This window comes from Osmerus eperlanus, chromosome 15, assembly GCF_963692335.1.
Source record: "Osmerus eperlanus chromosome 15, fOsmEpe2.1, whole genome shotgun sequence".
Classification (NCBI taxonomy): Eukaryota; Metazoa; Chordata; class Actinopteri; order Osmeriformes; family Osmeridae; genus Osmerus; species Osmerus eperlanus.
In genome coordinates this window covers 3,247,968-3,274,150 of record NC_085032.1, presented here as the reverse complement: position 1 = coordinate 3,274,150, position 26,183 = coordinate 3,247,968, and the positions used below count along the sequence as shown (strand labels likewise).

Here is a 26,183-nt window from a genome sequence, read left to right as displayed (position 1 = left end):
AGACACCTGTTCCATAAAGCAGACTAAGAAATGTGGGGATTAAAGTCCAAAACCGGAACCTAACTAATCAGTCTGGGACAAAGTGGTTCCACAAAGGTCCATTCTTGTTCACACAATCCAACTCATTCGAGACAGGTTCAAGTTGTCAAGATAATTGCTAGGCATGCTATTCTGGAGCAGCTTGTGAGGTAGAGCATGGGTCGTATTGATCCACCATGGAAACAGCAGCTATGTTCCCGACCATGTGACCTGTCCCTGATAATACGTGATTTAAAGACAAGGACTATGACAGCTTCCTCATCCACCACCTCATTAATGAAAGGACACGTCATGATTGACAAACAATACATAGGTTGAGGTCACTTCATTGGTTACAAAACGATACACCCTCTAAACACATCCAAGTATACTCGACAGTTTTAAATATAGGCTATTAACCAACATTTTTAAACATGGTTGTCAGAAAACTAGGATAGAGGCAGATAGGATAGAACCACATTTTTGGTCAATCTTTTGCTATGCACTGTTAACCATTTATGGGGTCATTTAGATAGACATTTCATGCAGCATCAGCCTAAACATTTGATATCACATCTTACCATTTTAAATGATAGTGATTAATAACAAAATATGTCCAGAAAGTCCATGATAAATCATTGTCTTTCGGTCTGATCAGTGTTACAGGAGCGTCTGGTTAAGCAACACCACAGGCTAAGCCTCACAGTTAGCCTGCCCTGGACCGGGTTGGTTTCACACACACAAGCTGCCATAGTAACTGAGCTTGAACAAAGTTGAATTGAATTGATTATGAAACCAAATCAACACAAAATCAGTCAAACTGACATAAGCCTGTCTTAGTTGGTAAAATCGTTAAAAGGAACAGGGCCCAGCTCATATGAACAGATAATGACCCCATAATTCAACTGATATGTACTGTACACAAGACGTTGAACTTATTTCGCTGATTATATTGGAGTCGATCTAGACATCATGACAGCCTCCAACACACAGTGGCATAAATCAAGCCCACTTTTCTGTTCCACACACCAACCAGTTTTATTCAATAGACCCAGATACACGTTTAGATATACCACGTCTAAACTCAAGGTAAACTAAGAAGTCTCTGACAGCGTAAAGGTCAACAAATCAAAATGTAAAGGTGTCGTCCGTCATGTCTATCGCCCAGGCAAACTTGTCTCTGTGGGTCTTGTTGTAGATCTTCTCTATCGGGACATTGAACTTCCTGCACCTGCCAGAAAAGATGCAGCCACTTGGAATCACTTGTCTCACACGCACACAACTGACTGAGAAACAAGACTTACCAGGCCACAGAGATGCGGGGATCGAGGTAGTTGAGTTTCGAGGTTCCCAAGGCAATGACCTTATTCTCCTCCCTGTCAGTCATCTGGAGGCAGAGCTTCTTCAGCTGCTCCTCCAGTCGTTTGACAGCTGCCTCCTTCTTCTCCACTAACCTGGGGGAAGAGAGAGGTGTCCTCTAAAGCCCAGCTCACTGTTCACAGTTACCATGGCTAACACAGCCAGCGTTCCACCACCAACCTTCTGGTTCTGTCACTCTGCTCTCTCTTATGCTCCTTCTGAGCCGTCTTCAGCTCCTTTCTGGCTGTCTCCAACTGCTGCTCTTTCTGGGACATCTGACACACACTATTTTAGTTAACTTACCACTGGCTAGTGAACTAGCAGATCTCGTTCACATTTGTTAAGCAGCACCTTGTCCTTCAGCAGTTGCATCGACTTCTCAAAGGTTTTAGGTGCTGCCCTCTGGTGGTTGCAGAGGATGGCTACAGCTCTGTTAGCACGGTTATACGACAGCACCTTCTCCTCCAAGCTCATGTCAGCTGAACACACACATACGTAAACACAAACTGCTCTTAAATGTATTTCTGAAGGTGTGTTTTGTGTGTGCGTGTACCAGAGGTGATCTGGCTGAGCTGCTCCTGCAGAGTGGTGGAAGCGTTGTAAGTTCTGAACACCTTGGCCGTCAGGCCGGGCATGGCCTGGTTCAGGTGCTTGTTCAGATACCCCGTCTGAACAACACAGAAGAAAACAGTAGTAATAGTCAATAGTCATGTTCCACAAATATGCGAACATCCTGTATATTGTGTGTCTTGTGTATGAATATTACGTTGATTCTATCAAAGAGGTCGTCACCAGGGTCTTTATTTTCCATGAAGAGTTTAAGGTTCTTGAAGACCTAAGTGAGAGTGAGACAGAGAGTCTGTAGCACATGTCATGTAATCTGGGGTGTAGTTATTGTATCGTAGTAGCACTGCCTACCCTGGCCTCCACTGGAACCTTGTTGTAGTAGCGAATGGAGTCCTTCCCCAGGAAGTCAAACTCCACCACATTCTCCAGGCCGTCCAGCAGTGGGACGAGCCTGATGTGCTCCACCCTCAGAGAGCAGCAGCCAACCGTGTCGGCCGTCTCGCTCTCCTCCTTCTCGTTCCCTGCACGTAGAGCAAGCTATACACAGACACAAGTTTGGATTGGTCATGTCAGAAAATAGGCGTCGGAGGAGCGGATCTGAGGAGATGCGACCACAGCCTGAGGTCGCAGGTCTGGGTCATGATCCGGCACAGTCACAGCAGCACCTTGTCAATGAAGTACAGAGCCACTCCTCTCTGCCTGTTCTTCATCTCTCTGTCCTTCCAGTCTTCTCTGTAGCGCCTCCTGATGGTCTCGACCTTCTCCTTCAACCTGCGAGCCACCTCATACTTCTGCCAGTCCTTCTCTCCCTGCGCACACACACACACAAACTCCACATTGGCTCAAAGGTGTGACAGAGGAATGGGTGTTGGTGTGTTGGTGTGTGGAACCTTCAGTTTGGAGCTAGGGTTGAGCATGACGTATTTGATGTTTCCCTGGACGTTCTCCACCCAGGAGGCCAGCCACGTGACCGTGTCGTCATGCTGCACCTTCTTCCACCTGTGTCCCTCAGGAGCTGCTGGCACCTTGAAGTCTCTACACACACACACAGTTATTCCTGTGTTAGACTGACCTGCTAGAGTTGATGGTGATGTCCTCAGGCTGGATCTTGTGGGCTTGCGTGTGTGTGTGAGTGAGTGAGTGAGTGAGTGAGAGAGACTGACCTGCTGCAGTTGATGGTGATGTCCTCAGGCTGGATTCTCTTCTTCAGTTTTCCCATTTTCGGGTGCTCTCCACGGCCACGGAACAGGCCTGGCGGTTCCACACGGAAGTTCCCAATCTTCTCCCTGTGGCCGTCCAGAACACAGAACCCATACTCCTCTGTCAGCTGGCTGGCCTCCTCCTTCAGAACCTTGACAGAACCACAACAGCGTCCAGATAGAACCTCAGCAGATCCTGGGGAAGAAAACTGTTCACCAGAAGCCAGGCTGAAGCTCACCTTTTTCTGCTCCTTAGTCAAGGCTTTCCTCTCCTCAGCCTTGAGCAAGAAGTACTTGTTGATCTCTGTGAAGTCACACTTAGACAGCTTCCTGATCAGAGCCCTCTCGTCTGAGGTCATTTCCTGTTAGGATGGCAGACAACAGCATGGTCAGACATACAACAATGGTCTGGGTGTCAGTGTGGGTGTGGTCAGGTTCTGGGGGTCTGCACCTCTCTCCAGTCAGTGAAGAAGTTCTCTTGGAACACAGGCTTAGTGGTGTACTCGTGGTCCAGCATCTTAGCATAGAACGTTGCCACCTCCTCTGCAGTCAGGCTCAGTTTCACCAGCTCACCTAGGAACACATTTACATCAACCCCATGTAACTGAGCTTGTTAAACTCTGCAGTTTAAATACCACCAAACCATGCCACCAAATTGTTAGCAGTGGTGAAGCTGATGAAAGCGGTGTTTATAAAAGGGTGTTGTTGCGTGCATGAGTCAGAGGATTTGAGTTTGATCCCCGGAGTGGCCAAAAGTCAATCCTGACGAGCCTAGCGATGACACCTCTGACACTATCCAAACAATATCCTAATTATAAAGCACCACCACAGTAAATACTAAAGACTGGATGTGTCTAACCGTTGTAGTAGAAGTTTACGTTGCTGGGTATTGGTTCATAGGGTGGGGGGATAAGCGGCCCGCGGTGCTCCAGGCTAGACCACTTCCTCCCATCACTCGTGTGACCCTCCTCCCACCTGCACAACAGAGAGACATGGACACAAAAACATGCACAGACAGGCACTTCTGGATTGATTGACCGTGTCTGAAGTGGAGCCCAGATCAGGGTTTCCGCGATGAAAAAAAAAAAAGCTGTGTTCATCACGCGTGCAATGCATGTCATCGAATATGTTCTCAATAGTATGTTTCAAGTAGGCTTCAGCCGAACCCTCGTTCCGTTTTTATCAACAGTAATCGAGTTGATAAGCGTGTCTTGTCTGATCAATGCGCAACTTTGTGGTGCGCGAATGGACAGAGCGGAGTAAACTGTCGTTCCGCTGCGAGGGCCAGCCCGACGTGCACGAATACACCTGTACAAATACAAATTAAATTTCCACTCAAAATGCTGACAAAGTTTGATTTACGATTTCCAACGCAGCCTACATTGGTATTCTTAACCTGGAATGATAATATATAGTGCAGTGTTTCCTCTATGGCTACATTTCTGCCGCCACGGTATCAGAAATCAGGCTGTACAAAATATTAGGCAGTCTATCAGCAGTGATTGTTAGAGTGCATGTCGGAGAATTGCACGGACACGCGCTTCACACCGCAGTTGAGATTGCGTGTGTGCGTCCTTGAGAACTGTAAGTCGTATAACTTATGTTGTCAGTTCATTTAAGCCTATTATTGTACAAGTCTATAGTTTTTGCAAATTTAAATCAAGTTAACCCTTGTGTTATCTTCGGGTCATTCTGACCTATCAGTCATTGTGACCCACCGTCGTATTGCGACAACTTTACCGCATACAAAAACAAAGTGAAGCATTTTCTTTTAACCGTTGGGCTGTCTCAGACCCCCCACATTGCGAAGGTTAAAAGAAAATTATTTGTATTTGTTTTTGTATTGGGTAAAATTGGGTAAACACAACGATGGTTCGTTATGAACCTTTGGGTCATGTGACCCAAAGGCAGCACAAGGGTTAACAGGTGATTTTCGTTGTTTGTATTCTTCCCCTGCTAGCTAAATTGTCTGTTGATTCGATAGCTGCCCTTGCTCGGGTTTGTATTTTAGGTGCATTATTATGCTGAAGTAGTTTTAATTAATAAAAAGTGTGTTTATTGTTATTATTTGCTACAGAATTCTTAGCCTATCAAGATCAAATGAAGCAGGCAGTGTACATGCTTCAGAGTGGCCTACCTTAATCGATAGGCTAGGCTACTGACCATTTACAATAAGTTGTTACGTCAATTATTAATTGGCAGCATTTATGCCATTTAGAGCATACTTTATGAGTGTAAGGTGTTTTTAAGTAGCCTAACTTTATTGCTTTAGGGGAAATAGGACGAAAATATGTGCAATATTACATTAGCTATTAGAATATTACAGGGGGGGGGGGATGCAAAACACCTGGGAATAAATACATTGATTAGAAAAAAGAAGAAAAAGAATATTGACACTGAAGAGATATAGGTCAACATATAATGCTAATTACAAATTGGCAAGTAACTCACATCTTCCTGCTTTTCGCATCATACTTTTCAGCAACCCGATAAAACCGCGAAGAATTCACAACAAAAGCGCTGCTATTACTCTTCATCGACTGGTGTAAGTTGGCAAAAACATTGCAATATTTGCTCATTACATGCTTTTTGGCTCACTGTGTTTCTTTCTGAGTTGTTTCTAACAGCCCACAGTGTGTCTTGTACGCGTTATATTATGGGTTCGAATCTCTCAAAAATAGTTCACGCAATACATCCTACAATGTATCATGAGTCACCACACCTCCGGTATGTTATTTAGGTTAAAAACGTCAGCCAAATTAAAACGTAAACGTTATTCACATGGGGATAGTGTATCGCTAGAGAATGGGCTGTGTTTCGCTTCCAGTGCCACAAATGAGCGGCTGACACGTGGGTGCAACATTTTAATCGTCCCTCTGGAAACAAATTACTGAAGCAGGATTCCGCTACAGTAAATTCTCCTACAGATGTATTCAATATGATAGATTAAAAACAAATGGGCTATGTAACACACACACACACAAACCTAGACATTGTTAAACATAAATAATAATGATTGTGATGCTTCTAAAGTATGAACTTGATCTCACCATTTCCATGTGCTGTCCTCCTTGATATCCTTGTCTTTGAGCCTTTTATCCTCCCTCTCTTCCAGCTTCACTTTCTTCTTTAATTTCTCTTTTTCTGAATTCTCCTTTTTACCCTTCTTTTCATTTGTTGATTTGTTTTTGGGACTTTGGTCCTTCTCCTTTTGATTCCTGGCATTCCCAGATCTTCTTCTCTCCTGCCGTCAGAACAGCCATGTCAAAACAGCCAGTGAAAAGCCCTTCACTGAGGATGGGTTGTGTGGGCTAACAGCTCCTTACTTTCTTATTCTTCTCCTTGAAGTCTTTGCTCTTCCTTTTTGATTTACTGTTTAAACTGTTAGGATGTAAATGTGTTTACCAACATACTGTATAGGGTTACGTCCTGTAGGATGAACAGTTGGACAATGCTGGATCAGAGGTGAAGTGTTACCTGTTGGCTGGTTGTTCACTGAAAAGTCTTTGTTGTTCCTCCTGGTCTTCCTTTCCCTGTTGCTCTTTCCTGCTGGTCTTTGACCTGTGGTGCTGCAACATGGAGGTCTGGATCACGCACGCACACACTCACACGTGCGCACTCACACGCAACCACACACACACCTCACCCAGTATCTAGAGCAGTTCAGTAATGATATACGCACCTTGACTTTGTCAGCTTTCAGTGTCTTCAGGGTCAGCTGGGACCTGCACCAATCCACTTCCTGCTTCCCCTCTTGATTGGATGATAGGTTGTTGTTGTCCTTGTTATCCACATGAGCTTGGCTGTGATGACAGAGACATGATCAGCAAGCTAGCCCGCTAGGTGTATCAAGAGTGTGCCACGGCCAGGGGTCATGTCAGGGATCAAACTTAGGACGTACCGCTCTACTGCAACAGGGTCCGCCTCCTGGAAGACAGACAAGCACAAATCTGGATTTTCGGATACAGAGATGCTCTGGTAACAGGTTTTGTTCCATATATACAGGAAAGACTGCTTGCAATGCTGGGCACAGAGTTGATGCTGGTCACAAGGAAACCTCTAGACCTACTGAGTTCTGACAGGTCTAAAGTTGTAGATGTTCTGATGCACTGAATGTTCTAAGAGATTCAGAGATGAAGGTTCTGCAGTGTGTTCCCTTTTTGTTCTGGTGACTAGTGATGGGTCGTTCGCGAACGATCCGGCTCTAAGAGCCGGCTCTTGAAGGTGAACGTCGGGACCTGGCTCGCATATCTGAAGAGCTGACTCTATTTTTAATAGATTAATACAGCCTATAAAAACTAAATGATTATGAAATAATGAATTTTAATTGTATTTAAAATAATTGACTAATTCAAAGAACAACATAAAAATACTTGTAGGCTTAAAGGCGCACACGATCATCCTCACATTCTGTTCCTGTCAATCCTGCATGAGGGAGGGCCGAGCCAACTCACACACAGTCAGAGAGTAGTCAAAACTCAAGGAGAGCCATGACAAATCAATGCATTTTTAAAGATATGTGGTGACGGTCAAGTATGATTTCATTTAATAATTTAATTCAAATTGTTTTCACACCTATCATAGTCAAATTCATAGTTAAAACATGTATTTTTTAAAGAGCCGTTCGGGAGCCAAAAGAGCCGGCTCTTTTTAGTGAGCTGAGCCATAAGAGCCGGAATGCCCATCACTACTGGTGACCGAGTCTGCTCTCAAACTCCCTGAACTGGAGCACAGTGCCCCTACACACCTCACATACCTACCACATACACATGAACCCACACACCCTACCATACTACCACACATACCTGTAGACATCCAATGGAAATACAGTGAGATCATGCTTCTGTCTATTGTCAACACCTACACTCACAGGTCCTCACACCCTCCAGGTGATCGGCCAGAGCTCCTGGTGATCAGCCAAAGCTCCAGGTGATCAGCCAAAGCTCCAGGTGATCAGCCAGAGCTCCAGGTGATCAGCCAGAGCTCCAGGTGATCAGCCAGAGCTCCCTGTATGCCCTCAAACCTGCTGATGTTAGACTCTTGTTGGCACTTTCAGCACCAGGAGCTCTTTTCATGCAACTTCCATAACCAGTGGGTTGGTACCCCTGATACACTGTATGTGTGTGCATGTGTGAGAGAGAAAACTTACACATACCTTTTTGTTCCGATCCATTTTTCTGTTCTTCTTCCTGTTTTAAGGTGTTTATTTTTTTTATTTTACAAAAGACTACATTAACTTGACATTAACAGCCAAATCGCTTTATTGCCGCCAGAGACCATCAGTGCTCAGCGCAGTGTGGCTAGGATACTGTATGCCTCACCTTTCATTCGACCTCCCGTCTTCCCGCGACTCCGATGAGATTCTTTTTCTTTTAGTTTTAGCATCTACGTGTCCTTCTGTGTGCTCCGGATTCATTGCTCAATTTGAGACAACGTGAACTTTCCAACTTGGGACGTTTGCATCGAGTTGCGGTTAAGAATTGTTAGATAGAAGCTGCGCTACTCAAATAGGCTACAAACAACGGTGGCCAAGAACCTATTCTCATGTAGGCCAATAGGTGATTATTATGTGATTTTGTATCTGATATCTGTTCCCTTCTTTCAACTTACCTATTTGTCCGCTCATTAGAGGCCTAGCTGTCGCCGAACCTGAAGAAAACTTTCTTCTTAACACCTGTTAGTCCGAGTGCCTGCGCATGCTTGTTGAGTTAATTAGTCGTCAGTGATCAAGGTTCTTGTTGAAAAGCCTTCACTGAGGCCGTTATGTCATTTTATTAGCAAACACACATAGCCTTTACTTTGTGTGATCAAAATCAACACACGCAATGGGCTGTTGTTGGCAGTTCAAAGTAGCATTTTTATTAAAGTATCAGGTATTTTAGTTTGATAAATTCACATGCCATTTGATAGTATGAAGTGATGCATGTGATCAAATAAAATATTTTACAAAAGATGTATGGGCCATGTAGCTATGTTACAATTTTACACATAATATGCAGTAGTCATGATCAGAGATAAGACACAGCACCATGTGACCAATCAGGCACATGTCCAACCAGGAGGGAGGTCCATTCAAGAGCCACTTTACCATCTGTTACCATAACTACACAGCAGACAACTCTGGTGAGAAGCTTCACAACCTTCTCAACCTTGAAGTTCATCAGCCATCAAAGAATGTCCTAACACCATTTTACAGTGCGAGAAAAACTGAAATCATTATCTAACCAAAAATATTTAACAATTATTTTCAATGATGTTCTCATGTGTCCCACAAATACCCACAAGACAACATGGAACCTGTTCATTAAGTACAGAGGCCTAGTTCTACCCACAGTGGCACCTCACAAAAACAGACGACCAAACATCCACAGGTTTTCCCATCATTGTTCAGAGTTTTCTTAACTGTTCAGAGAACATGAGGTTATGCTGGAGCTCCAGCCAGCGGGCGGCTGCTGCCAGGGGCTGTTAGTGGCTGCTACGAGCAGGCTATCGACTCCAGCTGCTGCTCTGCCTCGGCCGCCATGGCTGCAGCCTGCAGCTGCTCCGTCTCCGTCTGCAGCGCTGACGGCGCCAGCTGCTTCCTTTCGCTGTGCATGTTGTTCTCGTGCCTCTTTAGGTCGGAGGCTTTGGCAAACGCCTTGGTGCAGGAGCCGCAGACGAACGGCTTCTCCCCGCGGTGCCGCCGCTCGTGGTCCTTCAGGTGCGACTTGTGTTTGAAGGCCTTGTCGCACATTTGGCAGCCGAACGGGCGCTCGTTGCTGTGGACGCGCTCGTGCTTCTTGAGGTCGGGCGCACGGATGAAGGACTTCCCGCAGACGTCGCAGCGGTAGGGCTTGAAGCCTGTGTGGATTTTCAGGTGCTCCTTCAGGTGGGCCTGTGTGGTGAAGGCCTTGCTGCAGATCTCACACACGAACGGCCGCTCGGCTGAGTGCAGCTTCTCGTGCTTCCTCAGGCGGTTCTCGTCCACGAAGGTCTTCCCGCAGACCTGGCAGGCTAGCTGGTCGCGGTGGCCGTACAGCAGGTACTCGAACTTCATGTCTGTGGTGGCGGTGGTCCAGCTGGCTGTGTGCTCGTCCTTCACCTCCCCCATGCTGTCTGTGAATGTCAGAGTCTGGGCGGCGTGGCCCAAGTCCTTGGGCTCTGTGTCCATGGGCTCCACCACGTCCTGGTCATAGCAGCTCACTTTGTGGACGTCCTCATTGGCTAGCTCCTTCAGGATGGCTTCCTGCACACGCAAGGCGGAGCTGGGAGACTTGTCAAGCTCGTGATTGGCTGAGGTGTCCTCTACAAGGTCATGAGTAGGTGTGTCGTGGTGCTCCCCCAGAACCTGTACGTCAGGGTCAGAGGTCAGGGAGGGGTCGTCAGGGGGCATAGCCATCTTGACGATGTCGTAGGGGAACTTGTCATGCTTTTCCTCGGCTGTCAGGTCACGCTTCTGGGAGCACAGCTTGTCCAGGAAACGTATGCCAAGGATCTGCCCCGACGACATCATCAGGTTGACGTCCTTCTTCTTGACGGAGATCTTGGCTGTATACATGTAGTTGAGCACTTCCTCAAAGATGTCAGAGCGGATGAAGTCGATCTCGATGACAGACGAGTTGTCCACCTCATGCTTCTTGAACAGCTTCTTGAAGTAGTTGCTGCAGGCGGCGAGGACACAGCGGTGGGCGCGGAACTTGACGTCCTCCACGACCACGGCAATGTCACAGTGCTCCCCCTCCAGACGCTGCTCGTTCAGCAGCTTTAGGAAGATGGTCTTGTGCTCATCGTCCACGTACTTCACCGTCTCTGACATGCTGGATGGATAAAGTTCTGGAGACAGAGGACACAGACGGGGTGTTTAACAACACGCAGGGCACCAGCAAGGAGACCACAAACAATATAGGATTTTTTTATTTTTATTTCACCTAAGGTGTAAGATCAGAACAGTAATATTCTACCATCCAGACAAGTCAGCTGTCCTGCTGCGTGATCTACACTGTGTGTGAGGGTGTGTGCTCTCTTGCATCCCATGACCAGAACATTCACAGTTGTGGCCCTCATGGCTACAATAATCAGCATAATAATAATTCGTTATTATAGTAACACGTAAAATACATTATCTATCTAGCTAATCAATGTCGACTGACATGAAGTGATCAGCTACAACATTGTATGTCCTGAAAATGCAAGGCTAGAGGTCAAATATCATCATGAAAACATCCCTGACAGATGCAGGCCTCGTATCACTTCCTAGCCAGCTACACATACTGCATTCTACATCCCGTGATTAGCCAGCTAGCAATCAATGCTAGCTAGTATGAATGACTAGCCAGTTAGCGGTAGATTTGGGGGGAGGGTGTATAGCTAGCTAGCAATGCTAGCTATGCTAGCTAACTGCATTGTGTACGAACTAAAATGGCCCCATGACTACATATTTTCAAACTGGTGTGGGCACAGTCTTCCTCATGTAAATGGCATAAACCCCTGCTGTTTGCTAAATCCTTGTCTAGGTGTGAGGCTGTCACGCCGTCGGGGGGACAGGGGTTTAAAGCTGTCACCGACCAGCCACAGCCACAACCACAAGCACGCGAGCAGCGCCCGTCACTAGAACGGAAAATGCCCGAGCAGCCATGAACACTCCTGACATGACGAACTCGAGCTTCTGCTCAATCCGTGAGCGCGCAGGCATCTTGATAAAACATTATGCAATAATTTAGAAACTGATCTGATTAGCTAAAAATATATTTCTTACCTTTAGTAAACGATTTTGTACCCTTGGTAAAGTCTCCGATGAGTGTCACGCGTTGAAAATATAATAATACACTTTGTGTGTTGTTGGCCTGAGGACGAGCATAAGCGGAAGGACGCGCTGCGCCAGCACGGAACTGCAGATTGAGTGACTATGCGCGTAAGTACGTGCATTGAAATGATTCAGTTTACGCTTGTTGCGTAAATGCAGCCAGAACAACAAAGCACAATCCAAAGGAGTGACTTCAAATACTTACGCAATTTACTGATCATAAATCTCTGAAGCGCGAACTAGAGGGAAAACGGGAGCAGATTTGGGGCGCGAAAGACACTGTCACGAGCGGGAGACGAGAGTGGAGGGGAATCTGAGTAAATGAGGAGGCATTACCGGATTCACGAGACCACCGTACATGCACTAGCGCTAACACTTTTCTATATTGACAATAATTGTAACGAAAATGTCATAAGTCATCCGAATCTTTTTACAGCCACATTAAAACACGTTTTGGATGGTCATGTGTTGGTCAAGAGATGCCCCATGGTCTGGATATCCACTAGTTGGACTCTCACACCCAGGGATGTCGCAGATAGAGCACAAATTATATATGTAAATAAATTGGCGCACAACATGAACTACAACTAAATTATTCACACTGCCAGCAGGTATGCAAGCCTTTCCCCAACAGCACTCAAAGCAGCGAGGTTGTACAGCACACTGCCTGAAGAGGTCTTATACAGTTAATTCACCCCTTATATTAATCTCCGATGCTACACGTTTTTTAAACGTCTTTTACGAGAAGGTGGGTCTAAAACGGCTGGCACTGGACCACCATTAACCCTTCACTAATGAATCCTGAGGCCTAATAGAGCCTGCTGCGTATGATTATTCACAGTGAGGGGTGGTAATGTCACATTTTTGTAACAAAAACCCTATATTCTTCAAACGTGCGTCCAGTTCCAGGCCATGCCCAGCCATGCTGGGGTCCCACTGAACCCTGCACACACAGGCTTCACAGCAACCCACGGAACACACAGCAGACAGAAAGAGACAGAAGATAGATTTATTTTTCTGTTTATTTTAGAGTTGTGGGAATTATGGATACTGGGCAGAGCCATGGTGATGGATGAGAAAGGGGTCAGGGTGATACAGTGTGATTGTCTCAGAGAGAGACAGGGATTTAGGCAGAACTGTGGTGGTTGCTATCTGTTAGTTCTGCTGAGGCTTGTGTGTGGATGAAGACACTCATCAAGGACGGTTAGGTTTATAATGCAAATGGTCGTATATACAAACAAAACAAAGAAAAACATTTTCTTCTGGCCTACTGAGCATGTAAGCTGAATAGACAATGTGTAAAAACTTACCTACTTAACATTTGGGGGTACAAGGAGAGTGTGTTTTGGTATGTCTACAGGATAAATAGGTACTTGTTCACATTCAGTTCATTAAGAGAGTATTGAGAGTAAATAAATAGACACTCTTTCCCTGCAACTCAAGACCACAACATGGAGATGAGGTTGTACAACAGAACGGTTCCCTTGTCATGCAATAAACATGTTCCTTTAAGGGCCAGCGGACGCCTGATTGCCAGGGAGCTTTTGGAGTGTGTGTGTCTTGGTGAGATATAAGGAGTGGGCATTTATGCATATGTGTGTGTGCTAGTCCAGTAGTGCTCGGATGCAGTCTTGTCTGTGGAGCAGCTTGTGTGATCCTGTAGGGGTCGAGCAGGTGACCTTCTGGAACTCTTCAGAACCCTCCAGGTTAGTGAGCCTCAGTCCTGATCAGAGAGCAGACAGACAGGGTCTTTATGAAGTCAGACAGCAGACAGACAGGGTCCTTATGGAGTCAGAGAGCAGACAGACATGGTCCTTATGGAGTCAGAGAGCAGACAGACAGGGTTCTTATGGAGTCAGAGCAGACAGACAGGGTCCTTATGGAGTGAGAAGATACAGGAGACAGGAATGCTGCTTGGACTGAAGACCAGAGACACACCAACTCCTCCACAACAATTCTTCACTGCATATTATCATAGGAGATTGACATGATCACACAGTGTTTCCCCTACCATTGTTTTGGGGGGGGGTGGCCCGCGACATATAGCTGTTTTCACACTACAGGAAATTCGCTTCTTGCTCATCGCCTCAAAACTGTTCAATTAATTTGTGAAAGTTTGCGCAACCTTGCCCTTGTTATTTACACCTGATCGCCTGTCGATGAGTGCACACTAGGTGCACTGTTAACGACAACATTTGCGTGAATTCGCCTATTCGCTCCTCGTGAGCGGTGTAGTGCTTGGAAAAGCATTTACTTCCGTGCATATACTGTACTAGCTGTATTATGCTAGCTAGTTTAGTTTTGAATGGCAACATACTGACATTGATCATCCACAAATGCCCTAATAAACGCATAAAATAAGGTTTACTTCTTTTGCTAGGCTACCTGTTCATGCTGCCAGGTATCTCACACTGCCTTGCAGGGTCCTGTCACGTGACACGTGACTTCCATTGAAAATGAATGGGAGGCAATATTTTGGTCTACCGCCACCCCTGAAATCCTAGGGGAAACACTGTCACTGATACAGAAAGGCACTTAAAGCAGACAACCCTTCAGACAGACAGACAATAAGACAGCCAGCTAACTAACATCCATTCAGATAGACAGCCAGACAGAAAGACAATCATTCATACAGCCAGCCAGAAAGACAACCATTCATACAGACAGCCAGTAAGACAACCATTCAGACCGACAGATAGCCAGCAAGACAACCAGCCAGTAAGACAGCCAGAAGGACAAACATTCAGAAGGCCAGCCATAAAGTAAGATAGACAGCCAGTCAGTAAGACAGCCAGAAAGCCTGAAGAAAGAGAGAAGAGAGGTTGAGAAGATGAAGGCAGTGTGAAAGCTGTAAGTTCAGAGCAGCAAGACAGCAGCTCTACTGGACCACCGCTATTTGGTTAGTCCATTGACTAGTCCAGAGTTACTTAATTGACTAGTCCAGGGTTAATTCAGTGACTAGTCCAGAGTTAGTTCATTGACTAGTCCATGGTTAGTTTGTTGACTTGTCCAAGGTCAGTTAGTTGGCTAGTCCAAGGTTAGTTAGTCAGCCAAGTCAAGCGTGGAGGACAGCCAGAGGGGGATGGAGCCAGTTGAGGAGGCGAAGCTACCTGTCACTCCTCCCCTTCCTCAGGTGAGATCTCCGTCTCCTTGTGCACAACCACCCTGGTCACCGACATGTCGGGATGCTGCTCTTTGGCCTCCTTGATGGCTTGGGCCAGAGCCTGGGGCCACACACAGATCCACACACACACAGATGCACATATGCATGCACACATACACACACACACACACACACTCACTCACACACAGATACATACACACACTCATACACACACACACACATCTTGGATGGAGCCACACTGGGGGGTCTGGCAGGAGGAGCAGATCTACACGGCTCTGCTCCCCCAACTGTAATACACAGTTGGGGAACAGATGTGGCCTGTGTGACTATAGTGTGTATGTTAGTGAATGTGTGTATTAGTAATAGTGTGTGTGTGATAGTGTGTGCATGTGTGTGTTATCTTACCTCATCATGGTCAATGTCTGCATCTCCAGAGATCACAATCCTCTTCTCGATTCGCGTCTCAGAGATTCCTCCCTTCACAGTCTGCATGTACGTGACAGTGTAACCATGATAAGAGGTGATAAGTATGACAGAGTAACTTTGTGTCACAGGTGATTTGGTGTTACTGTGGTACGGGTGGTGATGTGATACGACCTTGGTGATATGCGTGGTGGTAGTGGTGCTGCTGGTCTCAGAGGTGATGGTCTGGGCGCTCATCAGAACACCTGCATCAGGCTCTACCTCAGCGCCGCCCTGCAACACAAGCAAGGCACCCTGGTTGGTCTGACAGCAGGATGAGGAGCATGCTAGTGTGTGTGACTGTGTGAAATGGTCTGTGTGACAGTGTATATGTGAAGGTTTGTATGTTAAGGTGTGTGTTCTACCTCCAGTGTTTGGTAAGTGATGGTTTTCATGGCGGTGTGAACATCCTCTCCCAGCCCTTCTTCTGCAAAGCTGCTAAAGGTCACAACCTCTGACTGCAGCACAGAAGAACTCTGGAGAGGAGAGGTCAAAGGTCACCATAGAAACACAGTTGGTGTTGGTGGATGCCAGTGTTTCCCCTACGTTTACATCTTTTGGGGGGGGGGGGGGGGCGGCGGGGGGGGGGGGGGACCGACCATGTACAGCAGGGGTTCCCAAACATTTCAGCCCACCCCTAAAATAATGGTGCCAGTGACTCACGACCCCCGCATCCACAGAGATGGTTTACTTATACCTGGGAGTAAATATAGGCACTGGACTTTGATCCAGACCGGCCCACCAGAACCGTCCGGTTGGGTTTATTGGTAAAACCTTGTCTAGTGAAGGTGATGTATTTTAGTCTCGCTAAAAGGCGGGGGGGTGCCGTTGGGAGGGCGGGGCGCCCCCCTAATATAATGGTAGGGGAAACACTGGTGGAGGGGTGTTATTATCAAGGGGAGGGTTCATCCAGGCGACAGTAGGAGGGGGCCTAGGAAGATGTTACTGCTGCCTCTGTAGCACATACTGTAGATGGAGGATGAGGACAGGAGGATTCAGGAGGGTGGATCCCAGGTGAGTTCTGGGGCAGAGGTAGGTCAGTGTTTGAGAGAGTGGATCCCAGGGAGAGTTCTGGGGCAGGGGTCAGTGTTCAGGAGAGTGGATCCTAGGAGAATTCTGTAGGTCAGTGTTCAGGGTTACCTTCGTCAGAAGCTCAGTAGTGCTGGTGGAGTCTGGGTGATCCACCCTGGTCCATTCATCATGTTGCCTCCTTTGTAGGGAGGAGGGGGAGGCAAGGGAGGAGTGGAGAGAGATATCTCCAGAATCCCTCCAGTCCTCACTGTTCCCCTCAGAAACAGACTCCTCCTCCCCAGAACCAGGATCAAGACAGGGACTGGGAGCCAGACTCACATCCAAACCTAGACCATGGATAAGGCGATGACCCTGCTCCTCCCCCTGGTTCCCCTTCTCCTTCAGCCCCCCATGCTCCTCCTTCAACCCATCCTGGTACTTCTCCTGCTCCCCCTGGTCCTCCCCCTTCAACCCCCCCTGCTCCTCCACCTCATCCTCCTGCTCCTCCTCCCCCTGCTCCTCCTGCCCCCTCTGCTCCTCCTCCTCCAGCCCCCCCGCCTCCCTAATGGCTGCCTGTAGAACCTGGTCCACAGTGGTCTGGGCAGCAGCAGCCAGGGACGCTACGCTGAGAACATCACTGAGCTCGCTTGCCCCGCTCTCAGACCCTGAATCAGGAACATCTCCCAGCAGCCCCTGTTCTGCGCCACCCTCCATCTCTACCTGGACTTCTTGTTCCTGCTTTAGCTTCGCCTCTAGCTGCTCCTCTCTTATCTGGTCTTGGTCTAGAGAGGAATCCTTCTCTGTTGCTGTGACAACTCTCTCCAGAGTTTCGCCGGTCTGAAACAGACAGGATAGCTGAGTGTCAGTCTAGACCAGCACTTCTGCCACCAGAGAGACAGAGATAGAAGACAGACGGGTAGGTAGGCAGGCAGACAAAAAGGCAGAGAGACTAAATACAGATAGATAGACAGGCAGGCAGACAGGGAGACAGGCAGGCAGACAGGGAGACAGCCAGGCAGGCAGACAGGGAGACAGGCAGGAAGATAAGGAGACAGACAAGCAGGCAGACAGGCAGGTGGATGAGCTGTGCTCCACCTTCAGTAGCGTGAGTCCAGAGGAGGGGCCGGGAGGCCAGACACGAGGACTGGTTTGCTCTCTGGCCGACTGCAGCAGAGCCGTCAGCTCTGGGGACATCTCATCAAACGTCGGCTTGGGCTGGGCAGACGCGCACACACAAAGCATGGGCAAACAAGCACGCACATACACATAGAAAGAAGAGGAAACATGAAATATAGAGGAACATTATAGACATTATACAAGGTAGAAATATACATTGACACAGTCACACACACATTGACATGAAGGTGTCAGGGTGTCTCTTATGTAGACATAGGCACAGTTTAGGGACAGGCAGCAGAAACACACACACGCATGCACACACACATGCACACACACAGCCAGCCTAGGCGGAGGCAGTGTGTGACAGCAGCAGGGACTGGATCTGTTTACATTCCCAATTAGAGTGAGGTGACAAAAAAGGCCTGACAGGCAGCAGTGACCAGACCAGGCCTGACAGGCAGGCAGCAGTGACCAGACCAGACCAGACCAGGCCTGACAGGCAGCAGTGACCAGACCAGACCAGGCCTGACAGGCAGCAGTGACCAGACCAGACTAGGCCTGACAGGCAGCAGTGACCACACCAGACTAGGCCTGACAGGCAGCAGTGACCAGACCAGGCCTGGCAGGCAGCAGTGAGCAAATAATACAAATAATTATTAAATAATTATCAAGCAGAGCAGAAGAACGGGTCAGACGGCACCAGAAAATCCTGCTTTTGTTCTAGACCTGGTCCTGTCCGAGCAGTGAGCAGTGGCTCACACCAGACCAGGCAGGGTAGGGACTGGGTGGGCTTCAGGCGTACTGGAAGAACTGAGGAGGAGGGGTGAAGAGGAGGAGGGATGAAGGGGAGGAAGAGGGGTGAAGAGGAGGGCGAGGGTTGAGAAGTAACAGGGGTGAGGAGGGATGAAGGGGAGGAAGAGGGGTGAAGAGGAGGGGGAGGGTTGATAAGGAACAGCGGTGAGGAGGATGGATGAAGGGGCGAAGGAGGGGTGAAGAGGAGGAGGCGTGAAGTGGAGGAGAGGTATGTCCATGCAGGGTTGAGAAGGCATGTCCTACCACTCTAGCACCGGGGGATGTTCTGGTCAGGCAGGGCTGGGGGGCAGGGCTGAGACGTAGGTCCACCATGGGGGACTTGGGCAAGGGGGAGTGGGGGGAGAGGGGGGACAGAGGGGTGAATGGGGTGAGGGGGGTGAGAGGGATGGTCTTATCTCCCAGGTGTCCAGGTTCCTTCAGCAGCTCTTTCTGATCCTGGAGCTCCTGGCTCCTGTTGCTCCTTAGGCCCAGAGCCAGGCTGGAGCCAAGACCAGACCCTGACCCTAGACCCAGGCCAGACCCTGACCCCAGGCTCAATCTGGGACTGGACACCTGACTAGACCCTGCTTCTGGCCCAAGGCCATGAGGGGAGAGGGGTCCTGGAGGGGAGGTGGGGGTGCGTGCCTCTCTGATGGTGATAAGGGGTGTGGTCCCTCTGCCATCCAGCTTAGCCATGCCTCCTGGGCCTGAGACATCACTGTCTGTCTCAACAGGAATTATCTTGACCGTAGCAGTGGCTTGCTCCACCCCTCTTCTCAGCTCTTTGGCAAATGCTGCTGCGGCAACCGCCTCCTCTCCCTCCTTGGACTTGGTAGTCATGGTGACGATCTTGCCAGAGGTGGTGTCATAACTCTTGCCAAGGGTGTAGCTCTTCTCCTTAGCTTCCTGTCCAAGGGTGTAACTCTTCTCCTTAGCTTCCTCTCCAAGGGCATAGCTCCTTTCCCTGCCCTCTTGACCCAGGGTCGTGACCAATGCTTGAGACCTGCTTGTGACGGCCAGCCTGCTGTAGCTGACTGCGTTGGTCTTGTCTGCTACCTGGGGAGGGACCTTACTGACTATCACCCAGCCATCACAGTCCTGCAGCCAAGGCACAGAGGTTAGCCTGGATTAGCCTGAGATAGCCAGAGTAAACCTGGGCTAGCCTGGGTAAACCTGGGCTAACCTGGGTAAGCCCGACATAGCCTAAGTTAACCTGGGCTAGCATGCGCTATATATGTACCTATATGTTTGAATATATAAGTTATAAGTTACTGAATTGAGAAGAAACTGAATTGAAATTACCAGAGTTAACCAGAGTTAAACTGGGTTAGCCTAAATAAGCCTGAGTTAACCAGAGTTAGCCAGGGTTTGCTTGAGTTAGCCTGGGACAGCCTGGGCTAGCAGGGGTTGGTCTGAGTTAGCCTGGGTTAGCCTCAGTGTGCGAAAACCGGGGGGGGGGGGGGGGGGGGTTGGGGGGGTCGATACATTTATATATCATTCTTACCTGTAATCGTAAATATCACAATATAGTTACCATATTCATTCAATAACAGGTTACATACACAGAAATGTTGACTTTATGGCAGGGAATGTCACACACCATTACACTGACTGCCATAGTAAAAATTCACTCAATAAACACAGCGCGAGTGACCAGTGCCCAATAAAACTCAAGAAACACCGCGCGCGTGTGACCAGGCAGTGTGCAATACAGAAGCTTGTTGAATCACCTCAGTGTAGCGGTGCGTTCCGTGTCGTGAGAAAGTGCAAGAAAGGCAAGTTTGCTATCTAATACTCCAAAAATCTGTCGAGGGTTGACCCCCTCGATTGTCATTGTATAATTCGCACACTGGTTAGCCTGAATTATTATAGGGTAGTTATGGGTGTTAATCTAGGGTAGTCTATGTCAACCAAGATTAACCTGTGTTTGCTTAGCTAGTATAGTTTGTGTTAGTTTGAATTGTAAAAACAGCTGGAGCACAGTGAGAATTACAGTTTAGTTACAAAGGCAGATTAGATGTCAGTTCCTCACTCAACATAAATAAACACATATATAACATATAAACATCCAGCACATTAACCTCTCTGGATTGGGGTAATCAGTCACTGTTGTCTTTGAGTCTGATTGTCATCTGGCTCGACCTACTACAGTTGAACTAGTTTCCAGAGGCTGGGGCTTGGTCTCTAGAGATGCTGCCAGAGAACCATCCTCTTTACTCTACAGACAGACAGGCAATCAGACATTTAGTCATTTAGCAGACGCTCTTATCCAGACAGACAAGTCAGCATTAGTCAACTAGGATGGAAACTAGCTTTGGGGCATGCACGTGTGTGTGGATGTGTGTGTGTGTGTTTGTAACCCTGTCTTGTTTTAACATCTTACTTAACCTCAATTTGCACTTACATCCTTCTCTCTCACACACACAGAATGCTTTATTAATGCCATAAATAAATAAAAATCCTTGCTTGATCTTTGAACCCTTGCTCATCATTGCTTGATGTTAACACACACACACACAGTGCAGCAACAGTCTATCAGCCTTTTGATGTCCTTTGATGTTATATCTAGAAGGTAGTATGTGTACACTCTAAAAAAAACATATTTAAAATATTTTTTCTACCCAAACGCTGGGTTGAGCCTGTTGGGTCATTTTGTTGGGTTATTTCCATGGTGCTGGGTAGTTTTTGTGCAGCCCAGCCGCTGGGTTAATGGCTGGGTCATTCTCGGCGACAGTTGAAACAATGCAGATTGTCCTCCTCCTCTCTTTCACCCCTACGTCACCTGGTACCTTACCCAGTGGCTGCCTCACTTTAACCCAGCTAACGCTACTGGTTTATCTGCAGCATAAACTTAACTTTGTCAACGGTCTTCTCAACGGCTCTTAAGTTTTGTACAGTCAGCAGGGTCCACGCACAACGGCAGGGACATATTTTGCTAATTTACTAGCTAAAGGGTTATATTTGTTGTAGCCTACCTACCAAGACTAGGGACAGCAAAAATACTAGTCCGGCGGTGTAGCCAAATTGCTTGCAGCAACTGAATGGTGAGATTCTCCGAGTCCTAGTGCTAGCTTAGGTGTTGTTGAGGATATTAGCCGTTACCTCAGTTTGCAACCGGCTAACTTAGTCTACATTTACTAGTCTAGCCAACGAGGCAAATTTTAACTATACAGAATAACCCAACCGAAATAAATGTATTGTACTGCAAACGATTTGTTTTAAGGAGTTTTTATTTGCATCTATAGCTAGCTGCTTTATGACTGTTTACCGTAGCTTTAAGTACTAGTCTAGCTAACGACTCTCTGTTCGTTCGTGAAGGCGCCAAAATGGATGGTGATACAAATAGGTAGTCTACAGTACATTAAACAGTCCCTAACAACGTTATGTTTTCTCCGTGTTTATGATTCCATTTAAATAGTTGTATGTGCTTACTTCTTTTTGCTAAACAGCTTGTTCAGGTAATGCTAGCTAAGCATTGAGGCGTTGGAATGATCAGCCCAACATTCTGGGTTAAATGGTCAACCCATCTTGCTGGGTTAGTTTAACCCAACGTGTGTTCTGTCCTATATTTAACCAGCTGCTGGGTTGGAAACAACCCAAACTGGGTAGTTTTAAACCCAGCATTTAACCCATTTATGAGGTCAAATTAACCCAGCCTTCTAGTCAATATGAACCATATTTGGGTTGAATGATCAACCCAACATGCTGGGTTAAATGGTCAACCCATCGTGCTGGGTTAGTTTAACCCAACATGTGTTCTTTCCTATATTTAACCAGCATTTTTTAGAGTGTGTGTTTGTGTCTGTGTGTGAGTGATTGAGTTGTCTCGCTGTTACAGTGCTCATTAGAGCAGAAATTTGGTCTTCAAGATTGTGGATGTTCCCGGACGGGATTTTATGCTCCTGTAGGGCTGTTTTGGCAGCCCCTTTGTCACTGGTCACCCAGACACTCGTCTGGGACATCGTTGATTTGCATGAATGCTAAAATGACAATCACACCTTAATGACACACCTCTGGAAAGGTGGTCTCAACAGTTGAAGAGGAAGGTGGACCGAGGAAGACTCTGAAATTATCATTAAAAGTTGTGTTCTTGTAAATATTGTTCTAAACAGTTTTAAATGTCATGTTTGATATGATTTTGTTTCTTATTTTATGTATTACATTCTAGAAATAATTGTATTGCTGTAACATGTACATTTACAGGGTTTACAGAGTTTGTGCTTGCAGCAGACCAACATGTGTTTAACATATTCCCTTGTCTTGCAAGGGCACTACTTGGTCTACTGCAGCCTTGATTAATGATCCAATTTGAATTTGTATGCGTTAGACAACTTTTCAGTCATATGTCCGGTGTCCCCATTTTAGTCAGGTTTGGGTGTATATAGGAAGACGTTTTTACCACTAACTTTGAGTTCTGTTTACTATACAGCTCCGGTGCGTTAGGCGCCTAGTCTTCATTGTGAATACCTTTGTTAACCATTGCTCGAAAGGTATGTTTTGTATGTGAAGTTGGGTTGGGAGCTGGGTCTATACTACGCAAGCTATGATGACTTTCACCTTGATATTTTAGCGCGGATGTATACCTAGCCGAATTGCACTGTAGGGGGTGAGAACGAGTCTTCGAACCTGTGTGTATGCCTTGTGTATGAAATTATCACATCAAACGTGACGTGCTAACATGGATGCAGCTATGAAGCCGCCTGGTTTGCTTCAGGGAAAACATTTTTTTAAGAAGCTTCCCAATGGAAACCTTGACAAGACTAAGGTTGTTTGCACCTTGTGCTATGCGGAATTAGTTTACTGTAGGAGTTCTTCCAGTCTCAAATACCACATAAACGCAAAGCATCCCTTAGCTAATGCGGAAGATGCCGGGCCAAGCACTGATGTAGCGCAGGGGAAGAGTCGTCGTCAAACTACGATGTTTGAGTGCAACCGAGGAAAGCCCGTCAGCACAGTTTTAATCTAGATTAATCTAGATTAACGCCAAGATTACAGTGAGATTAATCTAGATTAAAAAGAAAAATCTATGCCCACCACAAATTTTAAGTTACTTGTTCTCCTTGAAACGTATCTATCACGCTACGGCGGTGAAAACTTTGATCTAGTCTGGTTGATGCGGCTAATACTGATTATAAACATAGACTTTTGAAGTAGGTTTTAACTTAAGGCCTCTGAGTCACTTACGGTGGATCTCCACGCTCCGAAGGAATTTACCGGAGCCTCTGAGTGATTGGTTTACATACTAGGTCTACTATGGTTAAATCCATATAGTAATGATAAACGACTGATTAGTGAACACGCATACTTTAGGGTCGATGCTCTGATCAAGCAGACGATTTTTACCTACGCCAGAGTTTCATGTCATTAACTGTTTAGCGCTCAAGGTTACAGGTAACGCACTTGTGCACATTTCTAAAATTGGAGTCAGATATTAACGAGTCAATTATCTCCCTGAACATTTAACCAGAATTGAATTGGGTTTCCCAAGCCGGGGACAAACACCGAGCGTCTCCGGCCTTACAAATCCTCCAACCTACACCCCGCTCACAGACCCTAAAGTTTCCTGGTGTTTCTTGGTTTCTCCTGAGTCCTGGTCTCCTCCAGTCTCTGCAACTTATCCTCTCGTCTTTCATCCTAACTAGTACTAATTATTGCAGCTATTCTGCAATCCAAGAAGTGCTGCGTTGCCATGGGGATAGTGAGCTTACCTCCTCGGGTTCCAGGGGTTCTATCATGGGGGCATCGTCCAGACGTGGCGAGCGCAGAGGGGAGGAGGACAACCTCTTCTCCCATTCACTGAGGCCAGCAGGGACAGCACCAGACTCCATGAAGCTCCTCTTGAGGTTGGTGATGTTGCTCTGGTGCTTCTGGAGCTCCTCAGGACTCCCCAACGTGTCCTGACACACACACACACACACTTTAATGCATTATATTCAGTTAAATAGGTTGTCTGTGTCAGAAAGGACATGTTTCCTCAGTGCCTCACCCAGACACCCTCTATTCTCTATAGTCACAATATACCACACTAAACACCCCAACTAACCCACACCCAACACCACACCTAGCCCTACACCCAACACCACACCTAACCCTACACCCAACACCCCACTTAACCCACACCCAACTAACCCACACCTAACCCTAAATCAAACTTTATTTATATTGCTCATTTCATACCAGAAAGTAACACAATGCACTTCACAGAAGGGAGAGTCGGTAACGCCACCCCACACCTCACCTAATTGCAGGTTAGGCTTAGCCTGGTCCTAACCAGACCCTCGTACATTTCATTTGTACAGAGGGTCTGGGATCGCTCCATTGACAAGCGTTAACTTCCTTGAAGGCGGGTACTCTGATGAAGTTTAAAAATATTGGATCTGTCCAGAGCCACTCTGATCTCCCATAACCAATCGCTAGCGTTCGCCTTAGCCAAGTCCTTCACCACTACTGTAACGGAGCTAGCTGCCATAGCTGAAAAATCAAACTTTTCCCGAACCCCGTGGGGAGGAGGGCCACAACATCATGGCCACCAACAAAACTTAGCAAAGATTGTTCTTGCTCCGGCTTTAACTTTTGGATATTCAGCAGCGACTCCGCCGCCATTACTGAACTACAACTCAAACTAGCAAACAACATCAATGTTATCGTTCTCAGCCACTCCTCTGTTCGCTGATTGGCCCTACAAAATTGTTTCCAAAAACGGACTAATACACCGAAATCCCAGACCTAGTACAGAAGCAAAATCTAAATTAAGCGGAAGTACGGAGGAGGGCAGAGCCAGGCTAGGTTAGGCTACCCCTCCCTCGTATTTATTTCCATCTCATAATTTGACATCAACTTTGGATGCTTTTTGTAGTCATATAGTGTAGGCTATAGGCCTAGTACAGGATTGGATAATATGCCTACAAATGTTATTGAATAAATACAGAAAGCGCGACATGTTTAGTTTTTCACAGAAATATCAATTGATATTCTCCTGTGTCTATTTGCACATCAGAATCAGAGCTAGCTAACAGAACATTATATTCTTATATTTTTTCTCTCCAAAAAACGATTGTAATCCAAACGATTGTAAAACCAAAATTCGATAAGAACCAGATTCGAAAACCAGAATCGGAACTGGAATGGATCAAATTTAACAATACCAAACCCTACCTAATGCAACACCACACTCAACCTAACCCAACACCCTACCTAACACCCCAACTCACACCATACCCACACCCAACACCCAGACTAGGGGTGGACGATATGAACGGTATAGAAATATACATATACCGGTATGAATTTGGCCTACGATATGGATTTTGACTATACCATGCTTACCGCGGTAGAGTCTTCCAGAAATAAGATTTCTCACAGCCCCATTCACACCAAGCAAGGCATAACATTACAGTACGGAACGTTAACACAAATATTGCAATCAATCTATGCAAACATCACAAGCATCTTCCAAATCCTCATAACCAGTATTGTACAGATGGAGTAGAGCATTGTTTTCTGTTTTTGTCGTTTGGTTTTATATGACACAACTTATGATATTTACAGAGACTTAAACATCAAAAATGCAGTATGGAATAGTGTAGCCATGCAAGCAAAGATGCCAGGTTGGTTAGAATTGTGCAATGTTTATTGTAGACCAAGAAATTGAGGCCATGTAATAATTTTTTACAGCTAGCTCACTACAAATCGTACTGTTGAAAACTACATATTAGCTCTTCTTCTGTGGCAAAGCACTGCAAAAGTTTGA

General features: G+C 46.7%; 3 protein-coding genes across 16 annotated transcripts in view; all 3 read right to left on the bottom strand.

The window, feature by feature from the left end:
- Nucleotides 1–1,030: 1,030 nt before the first annotated feature.
- On the bottom strand, nucleotides 1,031–8,861 carry top1mt (DNA topoisomerase I mitochondrial). Of its 4 annotated transcripts, XM_062479750.1 has the most exons (20): nucleotides 8,465–8,852; nucleotides 8,299–8,332; nucleotides 7,045–7,070; nucleotides 6,826–6,946; nucleotides 6,621–6,712; nucleotides 6,470–6,524; nucleotides 6,194–6,387; nucleotides 4,003–4,118; nucleotides 3,595–3,716; nucleotides 3,383–3,505; nucleotides 3,108–3,295; nucleotides 2,835–2,979; nucleotides 2,610–2,753; nucleotides 2,296–2,481; nucleotides 2,144–2,212; nucleotides 1,931–2,045; nucleotides 1,729–1,856; nucleotides 1,558–1,652; nucleotides 1,323–1,472; nucleotides 1,031–1,249 (listed from the first exon to the last, which is right to left on the bottom strand). In XM_062479750.1, the coding sequence occupies exons 1-20, from the start codon at nucleotides 8,557–8,559 to the stop codon at nucleotides 1,147–1,149; spliced, it is 2,301 nt and encodes a 766-aa protein (XP_062335734.1). In that variant the 5' UTR covers nucleotides 8,560–8,852; the 3' UTR covers nucleotides 1,031–1,146. The 4 variants fall into 4 exon arrangements, with proteins under 4 accessions (XP_062335734.1, XP_062335733.1, XP_062335732.1 ...); XM_062479749.1 differs by having other exon boundaries at nucleotides 1,031–1,243; nucleotides 1,729–2,045; nucleotides 2,170–2,212; nucleotides 8,465–8,861; XM_062479748.1 differs by having other exon boundaries at nucleotides 1,729–2,045; nucleotides 2,170–2,212; nucleotides 8,465–8,855.
- A 244-nt stretch (nucleotides 8,862–9,105) lies between these two features.
- Nucleotides 9,106–12,310, bottom strand: zbtb14 (zinc finger and BTB domain containing 14). Its single transcript, XM_062479752.1, has 2 exons — nucleotides 11,878–12,310; nucleotides 9,106–10,955 (listed from the first exon to the last, which is right to left on the bottom strand). The coding sequence occupies exon 2, from the start codon at nucleotides 10,936–10,938 to the stop codon at nucleotides 9,619–9,621; it is 1,320 nt and encodes a 439-aa protein (XP_062335736.1). The 5' UTR covers nucleotides 10,939–10,955; nucleotides 11,878–12,310; the 3' UTR covers nucleotides 9,106–9,618.
- A 625-nt stretch (nucleotides 12,311–12,935) lies between these two features.
- The window catches only part of epb41l3a (erythrocyte membrane protein band 4.1-like 3a), a 66,594-nt gene continuing 53,346 nt past the window's right edge, over nucleotides 12,936–26,183 (bottom strand). For 7 of the 11 annotated variants that reach the window (XM_062480236.1, XM_062480226.1, XM_062480232.1 and 4 more), the window contains 9 exons: nucleotides 24,142–24,330; nucleotides 18,698–19,531; nucleotides 17,618–17,737; nucleotides 17,243–17,359; nucleotides 15,877–15,987; nucleotides 15,647–15,745; nucleotides 15,455–15,535; nucleotides 15,036–15,149; nucleotides 12,936–13,648 (listed from right to left, as the gene is read on the bottom strand). In XM_062480236.1, the coding sequence (XP_062336220.1) occupies nucleotides 15,039–15,149; nucleotides 15,455–15,535; nucleotides 15,647–15,745; nucleotides 15,877–15,987; nucleotides 17,243–17,359; nucleotides 17,618–17,737; nucleotides 18,698–19,531; nucleotides 24,142–24,330 (1,662 nt within the window). In that variant the 3' untranslated portion in view covers nucleotides 12,936–13,648; nucleotides 15,036–15,038. The remainder of the gene's footprint in view (nucleotides 13,649–15,035; nucleotides 15,150–15,454; nucleotides 15,536–15,646; nucleotides 15,746–15,876; nucleotides 15,988–17,242; nucleotides 17,360–17,617; nucleotides 17,738–18,697; nucleotides 19,532–24,141; nucleotides 24,331–26,183) is intronic. The other 4 variants (XM_062480233.1, XM_062480235.1, XM_062480237.1 and 1 more) reach the window with 4 other exon arrangements.